At 46.5% G+C, this 21,784-nt stretch overlaps 1 protein-coding gene across 4 annotated transcripts in view; it reads left to right on the forward strand.

Annotated features, from left to right (window-relative positions):
- The first annotated feature begins 359 nt into the window (after window positions 1-359).
- ZCCHC14 (zinc finger CCHC-type containing 14) overlaps window positions 360-21,784 on the forward strand; it is a 215,938-nt gene continuing 194,513 nt past the window's right edge. The window contains exon 1 of one of the 4 annotated variants that reach the window (XM_033941595.1): window positions 360-1,995. In XM_033941595.1, the coding sequence (XP_033797486.1) occupies window positions 1,381-1,995 (615 nt within the window). In that variant the 5' untranslated portion in view covers window positions 360-1,380. Of the gene's footprint in view, window positions 1,996-2,105; window positions 2,332-21,784 lie in introns of those variants that run through there. The other 3 variants (XM_033941594.1, XM_033941597.1, XM_033941596.1) reach the window with 3 other exon arrangements.

Genomic DNA, 21,784 nt, shown 5'->3' on the forward strand with positions numbered 1-21,784 from the left:
GGCGCTTTGGCGCTTAAGTCCTGGCAGGAAACGTCGAAGGAAGGACGGGCGCGCGGAGGAGGGAAAGCGCTCGAGACGTCCTGGCCTCGCTCCGTCTCTCGCGCTCGTTCTCTTTCCCTCTTCGGCTCGTTTTCCTTTCCCGCCCCCGCCTCCGGCGCTGAGCGGTGGTTGGGGGGGTGGGGCGGCCAAGGGCTCGCGCCGACGACGGCCTCAGCGCCAGCAGCGGCACTATCCGATTGTTTTCTTTTGTCTCTTTTCACTTTACCCGCGGCCGGTACCTGGAAAAGCCGGCGCTGGGCGGAAGTTTCGTTTCCTTTGCTCTCTCTCTCTCTCTCTTTTTTTTTTTTTTTTTTTCTAACTGCTGAGATTTACGCTTCGCATCTTTTACTCTCCCCCCCCCCCCCCCCGGTCTCCAGAGCCGAGCCGGCAGAGACGGGAAATAAATGGGAGAGACGGGAGGCGAAGCAAGCCAAGTTTTGGGGGAAGGGCTGCCTCTCTTTTTCTTCGGAGCAAAGGTGAAACCCGAGCTGCCCTTTTAGCATGCCGACCTTTCCAAAAGAGCGAGTCTGAACGCTGCCATTCGGAAGAGCAGAGGCGGCCTTGGACCATTCGTATTTGGGAGGATTTTGTTAGAAAAATTTGGGACAAGGAACGTCATTTCTTGGGGGGGGGGGGGGGGGAGAAAAGAAAATTGCAGAGAAAATAAGCACAACACTAATCTGGAATAGACAGTTTCTGAAGGCTCCAGCAGAAGAAAAGAAAAACACATGAAGGAAAACGGTTAACCTCGGAAAGACATTCTTAAAATGGAGAAGAGTGAAATGACTTGGAGGAAACGTTTCTGAGGCGCAAAATCCAGTTGTTGGGGGTTTTTTTGTAACGGGGACTGGAGATCTTTGAGATGTCAACGATTTGGGAAGCGAGATATTTTATCATCTAAAACACTTTTTAAAAAAAAAAAAAAAAAAAAGAAGCGTTATTTGGAAAGATAGTAACGTTAAAAACTTTTTGTCAGAGCAAACATTTGGCAGACCGGGCATTTGAACGAGCAACAGTCCTCCCCCCCCCCTCCCTTTATAATATGGAATAAGGCTGCGAAAATCTATAACGGGACAACAATATTGGAAAGAGAAGAACCAAAAAAGGGACTCTTAAAGCATGGGAGAAAATGCATAAAGTGTGCCAGATGGGGCTGGGATTCCAGATCCTGTGACTTTTGAACCGAGCCACAATCGCATCCTTTCTCAAAAGAGAGAGAGAGAAGGATGTAGTTGCAGCCAAGCCCGAGCTCTGTTAGGTTTTAAACGGGCAGCATGCACGTGCATTATTTTCCAGCTCCCTTTTAACTGCACTTTTCGTTTTCCTCTTAGCCGGGCAGCGATGGTGGAGAAGCAACGCTGCCCCTTGCAGAGGGACGCCGTGTACCGCTGGTTCTCGCAGCTCAGCTCTTCCCAGAGGGTGGACTTCCTGTGCGGGCTGCTCGACCTGTGCATCCCTCTGGAGCTGCGCTTCCTGGGCTCGTGCCTGGAGGACCTGGCCCGCAAGGACTACCACTCCCTGAGGGACTCGGAGATCAAGGCCAACAACCCCGCCGACCTGGGCAGCCTGACCAACTTGACGGACGAGGTGGTCCGCAGCAGGCTGCTCGTGTCCTTGGCCCTGCTCAGCTCGGACAACCGGGAGGCGGCCGGGGTGCTCTGCCGGACCCTCACCCACATTGACTCCATCATCAATAACTACGGGCTGCAGCTGAACGACGGCAGGACAGGGGACGAGTTCCTGCTCCTTTTCACCATGGCTTCTAACCACCCCGCTTTCAGCTTCCACCAGAAGCAGGTGCTGAGCAAGGAGTTGATTCAGATCCAGAGCATCATCGAGACTGCAAATCCTCCTAGCTCGAGCGCACTAAGTTCTGCTCCTTCTTGCCCCAATGCATTCACAGCTACCACCACGACAGTCAGCAGCAGCAGCAAAACCGCTGCCATTTGCCACAAGGTGAGTATAGTACAGCTCTTTAAATATGGGAGGTCATGATTGGGCGCGTTAATGAAATGGGGCAGGACTTGTAATAACCTATTGGCTGCAGCTTCTGTTGAGTTTGGGAAACAGGGTCAATTTTTTCCCCCCCTTCTTTTCTACTTAAGATCAGCAGCAACTTTATGACGTTTGAGCAAACGACATGATGTTCCTGCTGTTATGCTGCCCTCTGATAAATAGGTCTCTCGGTGACACATTGGGCTTTTTTGGAGTGTGTTGTGACGTTTCCGGTTATTTTTAATTTTAAATCTGAGAATGACGTTGCTCGTTGTAGTTATCATACCTACATTGAAGGTGCACATATTTAAATTTGTTCCTTAGCAAGTGTAAATGTTAGCACGGTATTCATGTATTTTACAAAATGTGTGTAAACAGTGATTCCATGCTTCCCTAAACACACCTACTGTACATGCGAGTAGGTATAACCTAATTTTGAGGCCTTTTACATACAGAGGTTTTATTACCCTCTGTCTAAAAGTCCTCTTTGCATGTTTGTGCTTTGTCTTCTCTGAAAACTATAGCTTTTCATTTCTCAAAACATCTAGAATAGTGATAAGAACATAAGAATTGGATCAGTGTTATATTCCACAGTGGTCAATCAAAGTAACAACCCAGGGCATACAGTATCTTCCCCAGGTCTGTGACCACTAGACAGAAAACCACATATAATTTTCATCTATTAACCTTTTTAAAAATTAGTATAAATTTGCTTTTTAAAAATGTAGGAATTTGGTATTTTTCTATCTTAAGTCATTTATGTACTAGAGTTATAATTTTTGCTATGACATATTTTAAAGTTTTTTTGAGGCTGCAATTTTGCTATTTTGTTGCAACTCTAATTAAAAACTGCTTACAATTATGCTTTCTTTAAGCATTACTAATAAATCATTAAATAAATCTGTAGTGAAATGTTTTCTGTCACTATATGCATGTTTTGAGGAAGGAAGGCTTGAGAAGACCCTTTGTGCTTTTTTCATAGTTTGATTTGTGTGTGTTTTAGCAAAGTTCAGCAAGATGATATTTTTTTTTATCATGCCAGTGTAAGAATTATCTAGAGATGAGAAACCTGTAGCCTTGAGGCTTATGTACAGTACTTCAAGCCATCTTCACATGTGCATCAGATGTGTTCCTACTGACTTATCCCTTCATCTAAGGACAATTTGTATACTAGTACAATTGTAAAGATCATAATTCTGCAAATTGTTTGTTCCAAGATTATTTCAGCCTGTCGAATGTATGTTGGTCACCTGTATTAAAAAAGGGTCAAACTTTTCTTACAACCCTGTGATGCAAACTGATTCAAGGCCAGTGAAAGCCATGTATGGTTATTAGGGGAACTTTGGATGTATGATGGGAACACATGTTGCCTTGGCAGTATGGTATAGTACAGTGTTAGTGATGTCTGCCTTTGGTGATTTTCTAGGGTTAATGCAGTACAAAGTACTTCTAAGACTTATAGGGGAAGGGAGCAGCATGGAGCACCAGTTACAGCCGTAATCATCAATAGGCAGACTATATAGAAACATTACAGCAGTTAAAGGCCAAATGGCCCATCTACAATAACCATTATCTCTTTCTCTCTCCTAGAGATCCCATGTGCCTATTCCAGGACCTTTTGAATTTAGACACAGTCTCTGTTTCCACCACCTCTTCTGGGAGACTGTTCCATGCATCCACCACCCTTTCTGTATAAAAGTATTTCCTTAGATTACTCCAGAGCCTAACATCTCTTAACTTCATCCTATGCCCTCTCATTGCAGAGTTTCCTTTCAAATGAAAGAGATTAGACTCATGCACATATACATTATGTAGGTATTTAAACTTCTATCATATCTCCCCTCTCCCGCCTTTCCTCCAAAGTATACAGATTGAGATCTTTAAGTCTGTCCCCATACGCCTTGTGATGAAGACCACACACCATTTTAGTAGCTGTCCCCCGGACTGACTCCATCCTTTTTATATCATTTTGAAGGTGCAGCCTCCAGAATTGTACACAATATTAAATGAGGTCTCATTAGTCTTATACACGGGTCATTTGGTCTTTATCTTATTTGAGATTTATTAATTGTCTGTATGAAGGATTCACCCAAATTGGTGTACGACGGGTACAGTTTAACTTGTTTCCCATTATCTACTCTTGAACTGTTACTATATAACACATTAGCAGAATTGTATTACAGAATTGTATTACAGAAAATATAAATGGTTTAAAAAAAAATGCTAAAAAAAAGTATGACGGAGTAACAGGATAAAAATATTACAAATGTGCCAGAAATGTTAGCAACCCACATAAAAACCTCTGTTCTGCCATTCAGTTCTTGACATTAACTTGGAAATCATTTCCTTAATTTTTACGTGGCTTCCACACTCCTAGTGCCTTTTTAAAGGTTCCCGCTCTTTGTGGAATTTTTCCTTGCTTGAGAAAGTGTCAGAATTGTAAGTTTGGGACAGAAGTACTTGCACATTCTGTTCTGTTTTTGGCTTTCTTCCTTTTGTCTCTCTCCCTGGAAACTAAATCTGGCATCTAAAAGACTGAATTCTATTTCATTGCTAAATCAAATTGTATATCCAGATTTTATCCCAGGACAAGCAGGCAGCCTATTCTCACATGTGGGTGCCGTCCATGCGGACAGCCTCGCAAGCAGACTTGCTTGTAGAAAACATGAGAAGTTTGAGTCTGCCGCACTGTGCATGTGCGAGTGCCTTCCCACCCAGCACAGGACACGTCTCCTCAGCTCTCAGTTTTCCGCGGGAGTCAAGAAGTCCGTCTTTGATGCTCTGCGCTGAACTTGGTTCACTTTGTGCCTTCTCTCACCGCGGCTTGTGTTTTTTCTTTTTTTTATTACCATGTCACTGTGTTTTTTCTTTTGATTATTTAAATAAATAAAAAAAAGTTTTAATTTTCATCGACTGACTGGCGGGGGGGCCTGCCACATGCCCTCAGCCTGCGGACTTCAACTTTGCAGTGGCTATCTTCTATGTCCCGGCCGGTCACGGGCTTTAAGGGATGTAGACAGTGCCAGCATGCGATCTCCCTCACTGACCCACACTGTTGGTGTCTTCAATGCCTGGAGCCTCTGACCATTGCCTGGAGTTGTGCGTTTGCTGTGCTACCGTTCAACCTCGAGCCCTCAAATGTCGAGTTCAAGTGAAGAAGATTTTCAGTATGGAAAACCCTGCAACACCTTCGACCTCTGACTTGGTCAGGCCTGCTGCGGGGTGTCCTGCCTCCACCACTCCGACCTCAAATCTCATCAGACCTTCCTCGTTTGGAACGTCCTCGACCTCGAGTAAATCTGCCAAGTTTTCTCCTGAGCGTCCCTCAGGTCGGATACCTCAGCAGACGGTTGCGGAGCTGGTTCTCAAGCTACCCAAGCATCATTCCTCCAAGTCGAAGCATGCTTCCTCTGCCACCTTGGAACCTTTAGCCTCAACAAGTGATCCAGTTTCAGACTCGGATCCATAATTGCAGGCTACCATCCAGACCATTTTAGAGTGGGAATTTTTTCAGTTATTGAGCAAATACAGTCCTGCCTCGGCTCTGTTTCCTGCAGCCCAGGGCACTCAGCAGTCTCACAAGAGGTCAAGTCCTTGCCTGTGCCTTGAGCTGAATCTACACACTATGCAAGGAGTCAAGACTATGCGAGTGTCTGGTCTGGAATCTTCACACTCTATGCAAGGAGCCGAGTCTTTGCGAGTGTCTGGTCTGGAATTTTCACACTCTATGTAAGGAGCTGAGTGGTTCAAGATTCCTCGATCCAAGCCACTATGGGGTTTCGATCTACAGCTTCCAGCCCTATACCTTCACCAAAGGCATTTCCCATTTCTTGGCACAAGGCAAAGTCTCCTCAACATCGCATGAGACCTGCTTCCAGGCAGCACTCTCGTCGCTGGTTGAGGCCCTCATCGAGGCACAGGTCCTCTTCCAGAGAGAAGCCTTCCTCATCCAGGCCTTCCAGTTCTTCTCAGCCTCTAACTCCTCAATTGAGGACACCGATAGTAGAACCTGAGTGCTCAGCCGATTCCAGTGCCTCATCCCAGTCTGTCTATTCGCTGGGATACCAATTCTCCTGAGAGGCCTTACCTTCGTTCTTCACTCGAGGCGCCTCAGTCATCAAGTCCCTCTCGAGGGCATGCTCTGGCGGATCAATTGTCCTTTTCCTCTTTCCTCCATCAAATGGTCGAGGACCTGGATCTTAAATTGGACGCTAGTTCTAAGTACACTAAGGAGTATTTGGAGGAAATGAGTATGCTTCGGATTCCTGCAGAGTCTCTCAAACTTCCTCTTAACAGGCTTCTATCTCAAACTTTCAAACGAAATTGGGAGACCTGCTGTTCCAGGCAAGTTGGAATCAAGGTATAGAACTCTACATTGCAAGGACTTTGAGAACTCCCAACTATCTCATCAATCCCTTCTTGTGGAATCTTCATTGAAGAGGAGTCAGCCTTCCAGGGTCTATGCTACCGAACCTCCTAGCAGAGAGGGCAGGACCATGGACAAGTTTGGCAGTCATCTTTATCAAAATTCGATGATGGCCTCCAGTGTTTTGAATTATAATTTTATCTTTACTACTTATTTCAAGTATTTTATTGATATACTCCCTGGTTTTTCTAAAGACCTTGGTCAACACAGGCTTTTAGAATTCCAGCAAGTCATTGCCATTTTGGCACAACTCAGTCATCTTATGATGCCTTTGAACTTTCCTCGAGGGTCACTGCATTCTCGGTAGCGATGCACCGTCTGGCCTGGCTTCGCTCCATCGATATGGATCCAAACCTTCAGGATCGTCTGGCTAATATTCCTTGTGAGGGCAATGACTTCTTTAATGAATCAATCGAGGCCGCCACCAAGAAGTTGTCTGAGCATGAGAAATACTTTGCTTCCATTGTCAGACCAAAGCCTAAGCCAGCTCCTGCAAAGCCTTCTTGACCTCTTCCATCCTATCAGAGGCGTTATCCTCCAAGGGCAGCTTCTTACACTCGAGCATCCCCCAGGAAACAACAACAGCAGAAGCAACAGAAACCTCAGCCTTCTGCTGCACCTTTTTGACTGTCTCAAACAGAGCATAACCTCCATCATTCTGCCTCTGTCCTCTCCTCTCCCCATAGGAGGTCGTCTCCATCATTTTTACCATGGATGGGAAAACATTACATCCGACCTCTGGGTGCTGTCAATAATCAGGGAAGGATACTCTCTTCATTTCCTCCAGAGCTTCCTCCAAGAGAGTATCCTTCCAATCCATCCCAGACCACCCTTCTTCTTCAGGAAGCTCAAGCTCTTCTTTGTCTCCGTGCCATCGAGGAAGTTCCCTTGGAAAAGCAGAGCAGAGGGTTTTACTCCCGTTACACCCACCATCCAAAAATGTCAAACGAAAAAAACTATATGACAACCTAATAGTCTCCAAAGCAGCTAAACAGGACAGATAGATCACCATTCTGTTGTCATCGACCACAGACTACAAAACCTTCAAGAAAGATACTAAAACCATATCTTCAAAAAATACCTAAAACCCATCTAACACGGCCATTCCCTACCCAAACCCCACCTACCCTCCCTATACCCTTAATATACTGTAATATGCTTCTAACTACCCAACGAATTCTAAAATGCTTCTAATTACTCAACATTTATCACCTTAAGATCTCGACAACTCTTTGGTACTTCTTAAGTAACTATTTTGACATCTCTTAGGCTATTTCTGTAAACGTTTATGTAATTCTGGATAACTTTTATATAATCCGCCTTGAACCGCAAGGCATTGGCGGAATAAAAATCACCAATGTAATGTAATGTTACTTCCTAGTTCTGAAGAAGACGGGCGATCTGCGACCCATACTGGATCTCAGGGCTCTTAACAAATTTTTGGTCAAAGAAAAATTTTGCATGTTGTCCCTGGCATCCCTTTATCCCCTTCTAGATCAGAACGATTGGTTATGTTCTCTAGATCTCAAGGAGGCTTACACTCATATTCCCATTCATCCTGATTTCAGGTGGGCTATCTGCATTTTCAATCCAGTGCTACCCTTCGGCCTGGCATCATCTCCCAGAGTGTTCACCAAGTGCCTAGTGGTGGTAGCAGCAACTCTAAGGAACCATGGTCTTCAGGTATTCCCCTACCTGGACAACTGGCTTCTCAAAGATTCTACATCTCAGGGGGGTTATTGTAGCGACTAAAACCGCAAAAAATAGAAGACAGGAAGTAAGGTAATAGGATAACTCCACAATACGAAGAGACCCTCACTCATAGGGTTAAATCATCAATCTGTGTATTTCTTGATCAGTCTATTAGAAAATTCTTAATTGGATTCAAAAACTGACCAACGACTGGTGCAACATTAATTACTTATCCTTTATTGTAGTGAAGTTGCTTGCCCCAATAATTATGTGCCCGACAGGACCCGTTTTGCCTAAACAGACTTTCTCAAGGGTTCCAACAGGGAGCACTTATTTTTGGCGTCCTCATGATTCCGGGGCAAAAGCCTGTTTAGACGAAACGGGTCCCGTCGGGCACATAATTATTGGGGCAAGCAACTTCACTACAATAAAGGATAAGTAATTAATGTTGCACCAGTTGTTGGTCAGTTTTTGAATCCAATGAAGAATTTTCTAATAGACTGATCAAGAAATACACAGGTTATTGTAGCGACCCAACGGATTATGTGGTTCCTACAAAGCTTGGGATTCAAAATCAACTTTCCCAAATCCCACCTTCAGCCCTCTTAGAATCTACAGTTCATCGGAGCTATCCTTGACACTATCCAGCTCGAGCATTCTTTCCTCAGCAGCGTCTGGATGCTCTTCTTCAGCTGTATCACAAAGTGTCTTCCCTTTCGTCACTCTCAGCGAGACACATGATGTTACTACTTGGTCACATGGCCTCGACCGCTCACTTGACTCCTTTTGCCAGACTTTACCTCAGAATTCCTCAGTGGACCTTGGCATCTCAGTGGACGCAGGCTTGCGAACCACTTTCTCGACACATTACAGTCACTCTTTCGTTGAGAAAGTCTCTCCACTGGTGAATGCTCTCTTCCAATCTCTCCAGAGGTTTGCTCTTTCAGACACCCCCTCATCAGAAGGTCCTCACGACAGATTCCTCAACCTATGCTTGGGGGGCTCACCTCGACGGTCTCCGTACTCAAGGCCATTGGTCCAGCATGTATCGTCAGTGTCACAACAATCTGTTGGAACTCAAAGCGATCTTCAGTGCTCTCAAAGCTTTTCAACATCTTCTTCATGACTAGGTAGTTCTCATTTGGACAGACAACCAAGTCGCCGTGTACTATGTCAACAAACAGGGAGGAACAGGATCTCTCCCTCTTTGCCAAGAAGCTCTGAAGGTTTGGGATTGGGCAATCCTTCATAACACTTTCCTCAAAGCTGTCTACATTCAAGGAGAGGAAAACTAGCTGGTGGACAAGTTGAGTCGTCTTCTGCAACTTCACGAATGGACACTCAATTCCTCGCCTCTTCATCACATTTTTTCTCAGTGGGGAACTCCTCAAATAGATCTTTATCCAAGGACAAGCAGGCAGGTATTCTCACAAGTGGGTGACTTCATCCGACGAAGCCTCGATGCGGACGCCTCACAAGCAGACTTGCTTGAAAAAACTCGAAGTTTCGAGTCGCCATCACTGCGCATGCGCGAGTGCCTACCCGCCCAGCGCAGGGCGGCCTCCTCAGTTCTTACTTTTCCGCGGAGCCGAGAAGTCCATCTTCAACTCTCTGGTTTTGTGTTATTTTTGTCACGAATCGCTGTTTTCTTCTTTGTTCTTTTCTTAAAAAAAAAAAAAAATTATTCCGTTCGTTCGACCGGGCAGGCCTCATGGCCGCAGCCCCCGCAGCTTCGATCTTGTGGTGGCGCTTTTTCGGCCTATGTCCTGGCCTGCAACCAGTTTTAAAAAGTGTTCCAAGTGCCAGCGCGCGATTCCCTCATGGACCCTCATCAACGCTGTCTTCGGTATCTTGGGCCTCAACATCTCCCGAAATCGTGCCGGCCTTGCTCAACACTTAAGTCTCGTGCTTTCAAGCGTCGCCGTATCCTGTGGGAGCAGCTCTTCATGGAGTCTTCGATGGAGCCTTTGACATCTAAGGGTGCTTCCCCCTCGACCTCATCCAAAGCTCTTCCGGCTTCTACTCCGAGCCTCATCAAACCTGCCTCGTTTGTACCGGCTCTGTCTTCGACGCCTGCTGCGATGCCTTCCTCTGTCTCTTCAGGTCAGATAGGGCAGCAGCCCATTCCCCCGGTGGTGCTTAAAGTGCCTAAGTCCAAGCACTCTCACACTGCCTCGAGGGAACACGAGGCCCGTGCAGAGACGCGGATCCATCCTTGCCGGCTTCGTTCCAGACCTTGTTAGAGAAGCAATTCATTCAGCTCTTTACTACCATGGGGCCGAAGCTTCTCTCACAAATCCAGCCTGGGCATACCGAGGTCTCCCGCGAGGTCGAATCGCCTCTTATGCCTCAATCTTATGCACACTCTTTGCAGGGAGCAGTCTCTGCGAGAGTCTGGTCTGGCATCTAGGCATGGACAGCAAGGAGCAGATTCTTTGCCAATGCCTCAGTTGGAATCCTCACACTCAAAGCAAGGAACAGAGTCTTTGCGAGTGCATCGAGGTTCCTCCTCTCAGCCTCCACTGCTTCGTTCCACAGCCTCCAGCCCTATCCATTCTCTGGGGGCTTTGACTGGGGCACGTTCTCCTCGATCATCGAGGCCTGCTTAGAGACATATCTCGCATCACAGATCGAGGCATTCTTCGAAGCATTCATCCAGGCATGCCTCGCCTCATCGCAAGCAGCCTTTTCTTCAATTTTTTCCACCTCTGGACCTCGAGGACCCGGTGGGTTCTTTTTCTCCATCCAGGTCTCCTTCTTCGCTGGACCAAGCTGCCTCGATGTCCTCGAGTCCTTCTCGAGGCCAGGCTTTAGCAGATGAGCTGTCTTTTTCATCTTTTCTGCATCAGATGGCGGTTGACTTGGATATTCAACTTGATACTGGCTCGAAGTTGTCCAAGGAGTATCTTGAGACCATGCATCTTCCTCAACCTCCGGCTGAATCTCTCAAGCTTCCTCTCCATAAGCTTTTAGATCAAACCTTTGTCCGCTGTCTGGAAACTCCTTATTCCATTCCAGCTGTTCAGGCAAATTGGACTCCAGATACAGGACAGTACATCATAAGGGTTTTGACAATACTCAGTTGTCTCACCAATCCCTTCTGGTTGAATCTTCTTTGAAATGATCTCACCCTTCTCAGGTGTATGCCACTGTTCCTCCGGGAAGGGAAGGTAAAACGATGGACAGATTTGGTCGTCGCATCTACCAGAATTCGATGATGACCTCCAGAGTCCTCAACTATAAATTTCATTTCATTATCTATTTTGAGTTCTTTCTTTCCATTCTTCCGAAGTTCATGCCTTATCTGGATTCTCGTATGCACTTTGAATTCCAAGAAGTTCTTGCATCCTTGTCACAACTCCGGCTGCAACTTCTTCAGTCGTCCTATGATGCTTTCGAGCTGTCTGCTCGAGCTACTGCTTGCTCTGTGCCCATGCGACGTCTAGTTTGGCTCCGTACTATCGATATGGATCCTAACCTACAGGACCGGCTGGCTAATGTTCCTTGCGCAGGAAATGACCTCTTTGATGAGTCTATAGAGGCAGCCACCAAGAAACTATCGGACCATGAGAAGTCTTTTGCTTCCATTCTCAGACCGAAGCCAGCTCCTCGTCCTACACGCCCTCCTCAAATCTATCAGCGGCGTTTTCCTCCAAAGCAGGCTCCTTCTATTTGTCAGCCTGTCAAGAGGCATCATCCCCAGAAGCAGCAAAAGCCTCAGCCACCTGCTGTACCTAAGGCTCCTCAGCCTTTTTGACTGTCTAGAAGGGAACATAACCTCAGTCGTTCTGCCCTTTCCCATCTTTCCCCCTATCGGAGGTCGTCTCCATCATTTTTACCACCGATGGACGACGGTTACTACCGACCTCTGGGTCCTTTCCATCATCAGGGATAGATACTCTCTTCAATTTCATCAAGTTCCTCCGGAACATCCTCCAAGAGAGCATCCTTCCAATCCCTCCCAGACCGCCCTTCTTCTTCAGGAAGCTCAAGCTCTCCTTGAGCTATCGAGCCAGTTCCTCTGGCTCAGCAAAACAAGGGATTTTACTCCCGGTACTTCCTTGTTCCGAAGAAGACGGGCGATCTGTGACCTATTTTGGATCTCAGGGTGCTCAACAAATTCCTAGTCGGAGAAAAATTTCGCATGTTGACCCTGGCATCTCTTTATCCCCTCCTTGAGCAGAACGACTGGTTATGCTCTTTGGATCTCAAGGAGGCCTAAACACACATTCCCATCCATCCGGCCTCCCGCCAGTACCTCAGATTTCGGGTGGGAAATCTGTATTATCAATACAGAGTACTTCCTTTCGGTCTGACCTCGTCACCCAGAGTATTCACTAAGTGCCTGGTTGTGATGGCCGCAGCTCTCAGGAACCATGGTCTTCAAGTATTTCCATACCTCGACGACTGGCTCATCAAAGATTCCACGTCTTGTCGTAGCAACCCAATGGACTATTTGGTTCCTTCAACATGTAGGATTCAAAATCAACTTCCCCAAATCCCATCTACAGCCGTCTCAGACTCTTCAATTCATCGGGGCCTTTCTAGACACGGTCCAACTCAGCATTCCTTCCTCAAACACGTCTGGAAGCTCTTCTCCATCTTTGTCATGCAGTGTCCTCTCGCCCTTCCATCTCGGCGAGGCACATGATGGTTCTTCTGGGTCACATGGCTTCCACAGTACAAGTGACTCCTTTTGCCAGACTTCACCTCAGGATACCTCAGTGAACCCTGGCATCTCAATGGACGCAGGTTTCCGACCCTCTGACTCGACACATCCAGGTCATTCCTGCTCTAACACAGTCTCTTCGCTGGTGGATGCTCTCTTCCAATCTATCCAGAGGCTTACTTTTTCACACACCCCCTCTTCAGAAAGTTTTCACGACAGATTCTTCAACTTACGCTTGGGGGGCTCATATTGATGGTCTCTGTACTCAAGGCTATTGGACTCCTATGAATCGGCAGTGTCACATCAATCTGCTGGAACTCGGGGAGATTTTCAACGCTCTCAATGCTTTTCAGCATCTTCTTCATGACCGTGTAGTCCTCATTCGAACGGACAATCAAGTTGCCATGTATTATGTCAACAAACAGGGAGGCACGGGGTCTGCCTCCCTCTGTCAAGAAGCTCTGAAAGTTTGGGATTAGGCCATTTGCCACAACACTTTCCGCAAAGCTGTCTACATTCAGGGGGCGGACAATGCCTTAGCAGACAACTTAAGTCGTCTTCTGCAGCCCCACGAATGGACTCTCCATTCCACGCCCCTTCACATTTTCTCTCAGTGGAGGACGCCTCAAATAGACCTCTTTGCAGCCCCCCACAACTACAAACTGCCTCAGTTCTGCTCCAGGATGTACACTCCTCATCGCCTCGAGGCAGATGCTTTTCTTCTGGACTGGATGAATCTCTTTCTATATGCGTTTCCTCTAATTCAAAAGTCGCTGGTCAAACTGAAGACCGACCATGCCACCATGATTCTGGTTGCTCCTCGGTGGCCCAGACAACCCTGGTACTCCCTTCTACTTCAACTCAGCAGCAGGGAGCCATACCTTCTACCAGTTTTTCCCTCTGCTTACACAGTATCCGGGATCTCTGCTTCATCCCAACCTACAGTCTCTACACCTGACAGCTTGGTTCCTCTCAACATAGCTCCTCTTCAGTTTTCTCAATCTGTGAGGGATGTTTTGGAAGCTTCACGTAAGCCTACTACTAGACAATGCTATCACCAAAAATGAACTAGATTTTCTACTTGGTGTTTTTTCATCATAAGGAGCCTCAACATTCCTCCTTATCTTCAGTTTTGGACTATCTTCAGTTGCACCTTTCTCATTCTGGCCTCAAGTCTACATCGATACGAATCCATCTTAGTGCAGTTGCTGCTTTCCATCAGCCTATTGAAGGGAAACCTCTCTCTGCTCATCCTGTGGTTTCCAGATTCATGAAAGGACTTTTCAAAGTCAAACCTCCTCTCAAACCGCCTCCGGTGGTTTGGGACCTCAATATTGTTCTCTCTCAGCTGATGAAACCTCCATTTGAACCAATGGACAAAGCTCATCTGAAGTATCTCACTTGGAAAGTGGTATTTCTTATTGGCCTCACTTCCGCTCGAAGAGTCAGTGAGCTTCAAGCGTTAGTTGCAGATCCACCTTTTACAGTGTTCCATCATGACAAAGTGGTTCTTCGCACTCATCCGAAATTCCTTCCGAAAGTGGTCTCTGAATTTCATCTCAACCAATCCATTGTTCTTCCAGTGTTCTTTCCAAAGCATCATTCTCATCCTGGAGAATCAGCTCTTCATACGTGTTTTGGCTTTCTATTTGGAACGCACCAAACCACACAGAACTGCTCCTCAACTTTTTGTCTCCTTTGATCCAAACAAGTTGGGACGTCCTATTTCTAAGCGTACCATCTCCAATTGGATGGCGGCTTGTATCTCTTTCTGCTATGCCCAGGCTGGACTGCATCTACAAGAGTCGAGTCACAGCCCACAAAGTCAGAGCCATGGCGGCTTCAGTAGCTTTCCTCAGATCTACACCTATTGAGGAAATTTGTAAGGTTGCTACTTGGTCCTTGGTTCATACCTTCACTTCTCACTATTGTCTGGATACTTTACCGGGATGGACAGTTTGGCCAAACAGTATTACAAAATTTATTCTCCTAAATTGCCAACACTACCACCATCCCATTCTGGTTAGCTTGGAGGTCACCAATATGTGAGAATAGGTTGCCTGCTTGTCCTGGGATAAAGCACAGTTACTTACCATAACAGGTGTTATTCAGGGACAGCAGGCAGCTATTCTCATAACCCACCCACTTCCCCTGGTTGGCTTCTCTACTAGCTATCTGAACTGAGGAGACGCGCCCTGCACTGGGCGAGAAGGCACTCGCATGCGCGGTGTGGCAGACTCGAAACTTCTGAAGTTTTCTACAAGCAAGTCTGCTTGCGAGGTTGTCCGCCTCTGGGCTCCGTGGATGACGTCACCCACATGTGAGGATAGCTGCCTGCTGTCCCTGGATAACATTTGTTACGGTAAGTATAAGTAACTGTGCTATATAGCTGCAGTTTGTTGGTTTGGGATTCAATCTGCCTTTTGGCCTTGGAAATGCTTCTGGGTTCCTCCTTTTCTGCAGGAGGTCTGCTCCTGTGCATCTGGGTGCCAAAGGGTTCTTTGGACTGAGCAACATATCGCCTTCCTTCCAAGTCAGAGCTTTTCCTTGTCCTGACAGTAGATCTGTCCTGAGGTAAAGGTACTGCAAAGGTAGGACTAGCAGTCTGACTCAGATAGCAGCGGTAGAAATGGGGAGGAATTCTCCCAAAACATGCATCAAAAAGATTTTGGCAGCAATAGGAGTAAGAAACAAAGAAAACCAGCTTAGAGAATGGCTGCAATGTGTCCTACCTACCCTGATGCCATCTTGGCCTACTTTGTAATGTCACAGTCTTTTCTGACTTAGCTTGCCGAGATAGTTTTCCAGGCACCAGTGTTCAGTATTGGTTCTGTTCATAAATTCTGATTCTACTTTTAGATCCAACCTAGTCTTTTTCAGCACTACCTGGATAGTGTGTTCTTAGTCCCCCTTCTGAGACTCTTATCTAGCTTGTATATTCTTAGATTGACTAAAACATATGTGTTCTTAGCTTCGTATCTTGTCACAATTTTCTGTAACGCATGATTACTGATCATGTATCTCACTATTTTTCCTGTAAAATGACATGTATGTTATCGATCCTGAAAACTACTGTATACATATCATTGCAACCCGTTCTGGGCTCCTGGAGAGGACAGGCTATAAAACAAACTAACATTGAGGCAATATTCAGTGGTACTCTCTGATCAAGTGCCACAGAAGATTGGCACCTGGTCAACATGAGTTAACTAGGTAGGAGCTGTTCCTGATAAAGACTAGGGAATACTCAACAAAGTTACATGGTAATACCCTACTTTTAAAATGAATAGGAGGAAATTTTTTTTTCATTCCTAAGTGTAGTTACCAGAGGATGTGAACCGTAGCTGATCTTGGTTTTAAAAAAGTTTGGACAAGTTCCTGGAGGAAAAGTTCATAGTCTGCTATTGAGGTAGAAATGGGAAAAGCTGCTGCTGTTCCTCGGTCTGGTAGCTAGTGTGACACCGCCGGTGCTGGCTTGTACGATGGCCCTGGTCAGCGCCCGGAATAGCCTGCGTCTCACGTGCTTCCAGAAGAGGCTGGAAGTCCTGCTGGTTTGTTGGTCAATAAAGTAACACAAAAATAGTCAGGAACAATAAAGTTCAAAATAAAATTAAGTCCCGATTTATTGAGTTCACAGACCCTTCTCAGGGTTCAGTTCATTGACTCCATGAACAAAGGAAAACATAAAAGAATCTCCGGGCTGCAAAACAAAAAGCCCACACCTTCCTTACAGGTATAACGGGTGAGTAATAGTCCAGCCTTAATAAATCTGCCTTTAGCAAGCAGGCAGGAATAAGACTATAGCACTTTCTTTGAGGTATGAAAGTGTTGTACTCAGGCCTGGATTGAGGCAGGCCTGTCCCAACCAACTTAGAAGTAGTTGGTGGGGGAGGGGAGTAGCCGAATCCACTTATTTAAATCTGCATTTAAACAGTTGCCACGAATGGCCCCACAATCCCACCCAGGATCTTGAATAGATTCTCCCCACTATCACCCTACACAAAGTCCATACTGCAGTTGCACTCAATCCTCAAAAGGAAAATACAAACAAAAACTTTCAGGTAAAATAAACCAGGTTTAAAGGCTTCCAGGTTTAGACACCTTTTCACTGGCTTCAAACAAATGCAAACAAAAAAAAACCTCAAAAAGTTCACCAACTTAAACACCACAAAAACAGAGATATTGTACTTAGCTTTCGTCCATTGCACATGCTTCAGTATCCATGCTAGTGTCCATAAATTCCATGGGTTCTGGAATAGCTAGCTGGCTGGCATCAGAGACAGGGCTGTATCCACCATCTCAATATCCTGAAAGCTCTGAGGTTCAGGAGAGCTGTCCTGTGAACCTCCTTCCTGGGCTGCCCCAGGGTAGACTGACTGGTTCCTCCTCAGTGCTGCCTCTAAAGCACTGAGGCGACCACGCCCAGTTCTATGCGGGGGTAGGGCAGCCTGTAACTTGGGCTGAGATTTCCCTGAGCTTCTAATTAAGCCCTGCAGCTGTGGGTTAGCTGAGCTGGTGGACTTGCTCTGGGGCTGTTCCAGGCTGTTCCCTCCAGATTCCTCACCTCCCCAGGGTTTTGTGAGCTGGGCTTTCAATGGGAATTCAGAGTTTTCCTTACTATTGCTGTCCAGCCTGTCACAATGGTTAGCCCTCTTTAAAGTCAGCGTAGGGTTAGGCAAAGCCTTTTCTGCCACAAGCCGAGCCTTAGGGCTAGGATTGTGACACTAGGAATCTGGCTGCTGTCTGGTATTCTTCCAGGTATTTTTGACCTGGATTGGCTAACATTGGAAGAAGGATACTGGGCTAGATGCATCATTGGTTTGCCCCATTATCCCAGGACAAGCAGGCAGCATATTCCCACACATGGGTGACGTCACCGACGGAGCCCCGCAGCGGACAGCCTCGAAAGCAAACTTGCTTGAAGATCTCGATCTTTCGAGGACTGCACCGCGCATGCGCGCGTGCCTTCCCACCCGAACTAGGGGGCGCATCTCCTGAGAGGATCCTCAGTTCGTTTAATTCCGCGGAGACAAGAAGACACGTTTTTCTTCAGCTCTGCAGCACTTTTGCCTTCTCTTCACCGCGGCTGTTTCTTTTTTTTTCTCAAAGTCCGGTCGCTGTGCTTTAATTTCTTTCTCCTTTTTCAAAACTAAAAAAAAAAAATAATAATAATTGAATTTTTGTTTCTCTTTTATATTTGTCCGGCCGGTGATCCTTGGGCCTAGGCCCAATTGCTCCTTCCGTTCGACACGGACTTTATTTTTTCTATGTTCCGGCCTCTCACCGGGTTTAAACGTTGTATTCAGTGTAATCGTGTGATTTCGGTCACCAATCCCCACTGTCGCTGCCTTCAGTGCCTGGGTCCTTCCCATTCACCAGAAGATTGCCATCGTTGCTTCACTCTCACTCCACGGGCTTTTCGACGCAGGTGCGTCCAATTTTTTCAACTCTTCGGAGACATGGAGCAACCTTCGGATTCGACTTCGACCTCGGCGGCTGCCCTGGTATCGAAGGCTTCGACTCCGACATCATCGAAGACCACGGTCTCGAAGGCTTCGACCCAAGTTCCGGCTGGAGCTTCGGTCTCGAAGGCCTCGACCTTGCCTGCTTCGGTTCCCTCGAAGACGGTGTCCTCGATGAAATCTGCCATGGGGGGTAAGTCTCCGGGTTTTCTTTCAGGTACCGTACCCAAGAAGCCGCCAGAGTCCTCTGCACGTCCATCTTCCAAGCGTACCTCCAAGACAAGGGAATACTCACCTTCGAGGTCTCCCTCTTCGGAGCGTACTGCTGCACCTACGAGATCAGAACCTTCTGTCTCGGTGCCGATGCTGGAAGACATGCTAAAATCTATACTGACCACTCAGATTTCCTCTTTACTGGCTCAATTGGTCCCGTCCTCGACCTTGCCTCGGGTAGATCAGCCTGTCACCCAACCGGAGCATCCAGTATCTCGAGGCCGATCCCGGACACCGAAGAGAATACCTTAATCTGATTCTTCTCCGGACTCAACTCCTTCGAAGCACCGATCGAAGCCTTCGAGACATAGTGCTTCTAAGCTTCGGAGAGAGTCTTCAGCTTTGGACACCGAGACTTCTCTTCCCCTTTCTTCGAAGTCGAAGTATAGATCTCGACACCATCGAGCATCGACTCGAAGTCCTTCTCAACCGAAGACTCCTTCATCGAAACCAGCTCGTCGAGACACTTGACCTCGACTCATTCAGTACCACGTACACCTGGTACTTCTCCATCCAGGAGCCTTAAGAGGAAACATTCTCTTACTCCACCTCACAGTGCAGCTTCTTCAGTGACTCTACGCCTTGAATCGGAACCATTGTCATCATATTCCAGAGAGGCTTCTCCTTCATACTCAGCACTCCCTAGATCTCGCAGTGTGTCTCCTGAGGAAGCATCTGATTCCAAATCCATTTCATTTGCCAAATTTATTTTTGATATGGGACAAGCTCTCAAACTAGATCTTCATTCTGATTCCAAATATACTCCTGAATATTTGGCAAATATGGAGCTTCCTCATCCACCTAAAGAGTCACTACGTTTACCCATGACTCCTGTTCTCAAACAAACCTTTGCTCGTAACATGGAAACTCCTTATTCCATCACTGCCATTCCTTCTAAATTGGAATCTTGCTATAGAACAGTTCCATGTAAGGGTTATGAAAAATCTCAACTTTCTCATCAATCCCTGGTAGTGGAATCATCTTTAAAGAAAGCACATCCTTCTAAAATCTACGCTTCAGTTCCTCCAGGCAGAGAAGGTCGTACCATGGATAAGTTTGGTCGCCGTTTATACCAGAACTCTATGATGGCAAATAGAGTTCTTAATTATAGCTACATTTTCACTTCTTACTTCAACCATTTTCTGAAGATTTTACCATCTTTTTATCCGGATATTTCCACAACTCGTCTTTCAGAATTCAAACTCATCCTCAAGACTCTCTCTCAATTACGACTCTTCATGTTACAAGCATCATATGATGCTTTTGAACTCTCCTCTCAAGTATCTGCATTTGCAGTAGCCATGCGTCGTTTAGCATGGTTACGGATTGTTGACATGGATCCCAATCTTCAAGATCGATTGGCGAATCTACCTTGTCAGGGTAACGAATTGTTCGATGACTCTATTGAAGCAGCTACCAAGCGTCTCTCAGAACATGAACGCTCTTTTGCTTCCCTCATTCGACCGAAACCCAAACCTGCACCAACTAGAGGTTTTAAACAGACTTCACGTCGTTATCCTCAGAAAACGACTCCTGCTTTTTCCAGGCCTCCTCCTCGTCGTCCTCCTCAACAACAGCGTCAGCAAAAATCTCAGACTCCTGCTGCCACAAACCAGCTCAGTCTTTTTGACAGTCTCAGCCTGAGCGTTCCAATTTCTCTATTTCCAAATTCTCCCCTCCCCTTAGGGGGTCGTCTGTCCACATTTTATCACCAGTGGGAGCTCATTACATCAGATCTCTGGGTGCTTTCCATCCTACGAGAGGGATACTCTCTTCGGTTGCTGCAGGTGCCTCCAGATCGCCATCCAAGAGAGTGTCCTTCCGATCAGTCGCACCTTCCCCTTCTTCAAGAAGCTCAGGCTCTGCTTCGCCTGCGAGCTGTGGAGGAAGTTCCTCTTCCACAAAGGAACTTGGGATTCTACTCCCGTTATTTTCTAGTTCCCAAAAAGACGGGGGATTTACGACCGATCCTGGATCTCAGAGCTCTCAACAAATATCTAGTCAAAGAGAAATTTCGAATGCTCACTCTGCCAACTTTATATTCCTTAATGGATCAAGGGGATTGGATGTGTTCCCTCGATCTCAAAGAGGCGTATACTCATATCCCTATTCATCCAGCATTTCGCAAGTACCTCAGATTTCAAGTAGGAAGCCTTCATCTGCAGTACCGAGTTCTCCCCTTCGGGTTGGCTTCTTCTCCCAGAGTTTTCACAAAATGTCTCGTGGTGGTGGCTGCAGCTCTTCGCAACCAGGGTCTCCAAGTATTTCCATACCTCGACGACTGGCTCATCAAAGCTCCTTCTTTTTCAGGGGTTATTGCAGCGACCCAACGGACTATTCTTTTTCTACAAAGTTTGGGATTTCACATCAACTTTCCCAAATCTCAGTTGACTCCCTCTCAGTCTCTCCAGTTCATAGGAGCAACTCTGGACACTATCAATCTGAGAGCTTACCTTCCACAACCACGTCAGGCCGCCCTTCTTCAGATTTCTCAACAAGTCTTCCAACTTTCAACTGTTCCAGCACGAAAGATGATGGTTCTGCTCGGTCACATGGCTTCTACAGTTCATGTGATTCCTTTTGCCAGACTTCACCTTTGTATTCCTCAATGGACACTGGCATCCCAATGGCAGCAATCCGTGGATCCACCAACTCGACTGATTTCCATAACTCCTTCATTGCGGAAGTCTCTCCGTTGGTGGATGCTCTCTTTCAATCTTTCAAGAGGCTTGCTGTTCCACCCTCTTCCTCCTCAGAAAGTCCTCACAACCGACTCGTCAACGTACGCATGGGGAGCTCATGTCGATGGTCTTCGCACTCAGGGCCTATGGACTCAAGCAGACCGTTGGTGTCATATCAATCTGTTGGAACTCAGAGCGATATTCTATGCTCTCAAAGCTTTTCAACATCTCCTTCATGACATGGTGATTCTTGTTCGTACCGACAACCAAGTAGCCATGTATTATGTCAACAAACAGGGAGGGACGGGATCTCATTCCCTATGTCAAGAAGCTCTGAAATTGTGGCATTGGGCAATTCTTCACAACCTCTACCTCAGGGCTGTTTACATTCAGGGTCAACACAATTGTTTGGCGGACAAACTGAGTCGTCTTCTACAACCTCGCGAATGGACGCTCAATTCTCCTACTCTTCACCAAATCTTTGCTCGTTGGGGAACTCCGCAGATAGATCTGTTTGCATCACCTCTCAACTTCAAGCTGCCTCAAT

Source organism: Geotrypetes seraphini, chromosome 4, assembly GCF_902459505.1.
Source record: "Geotrypetes seraphini chromosome 4, aGeoSer1.1, whole genome shotgun sequence".
In the NCBI taxonomy this organism is placed as follows: domain Eukaryota; kingdom Metazoa; phylum Chordata; class Amphibia; order Gymnophiona; family Dermophiidae; genus Geotrypetes; species Geotrypetes seraphini.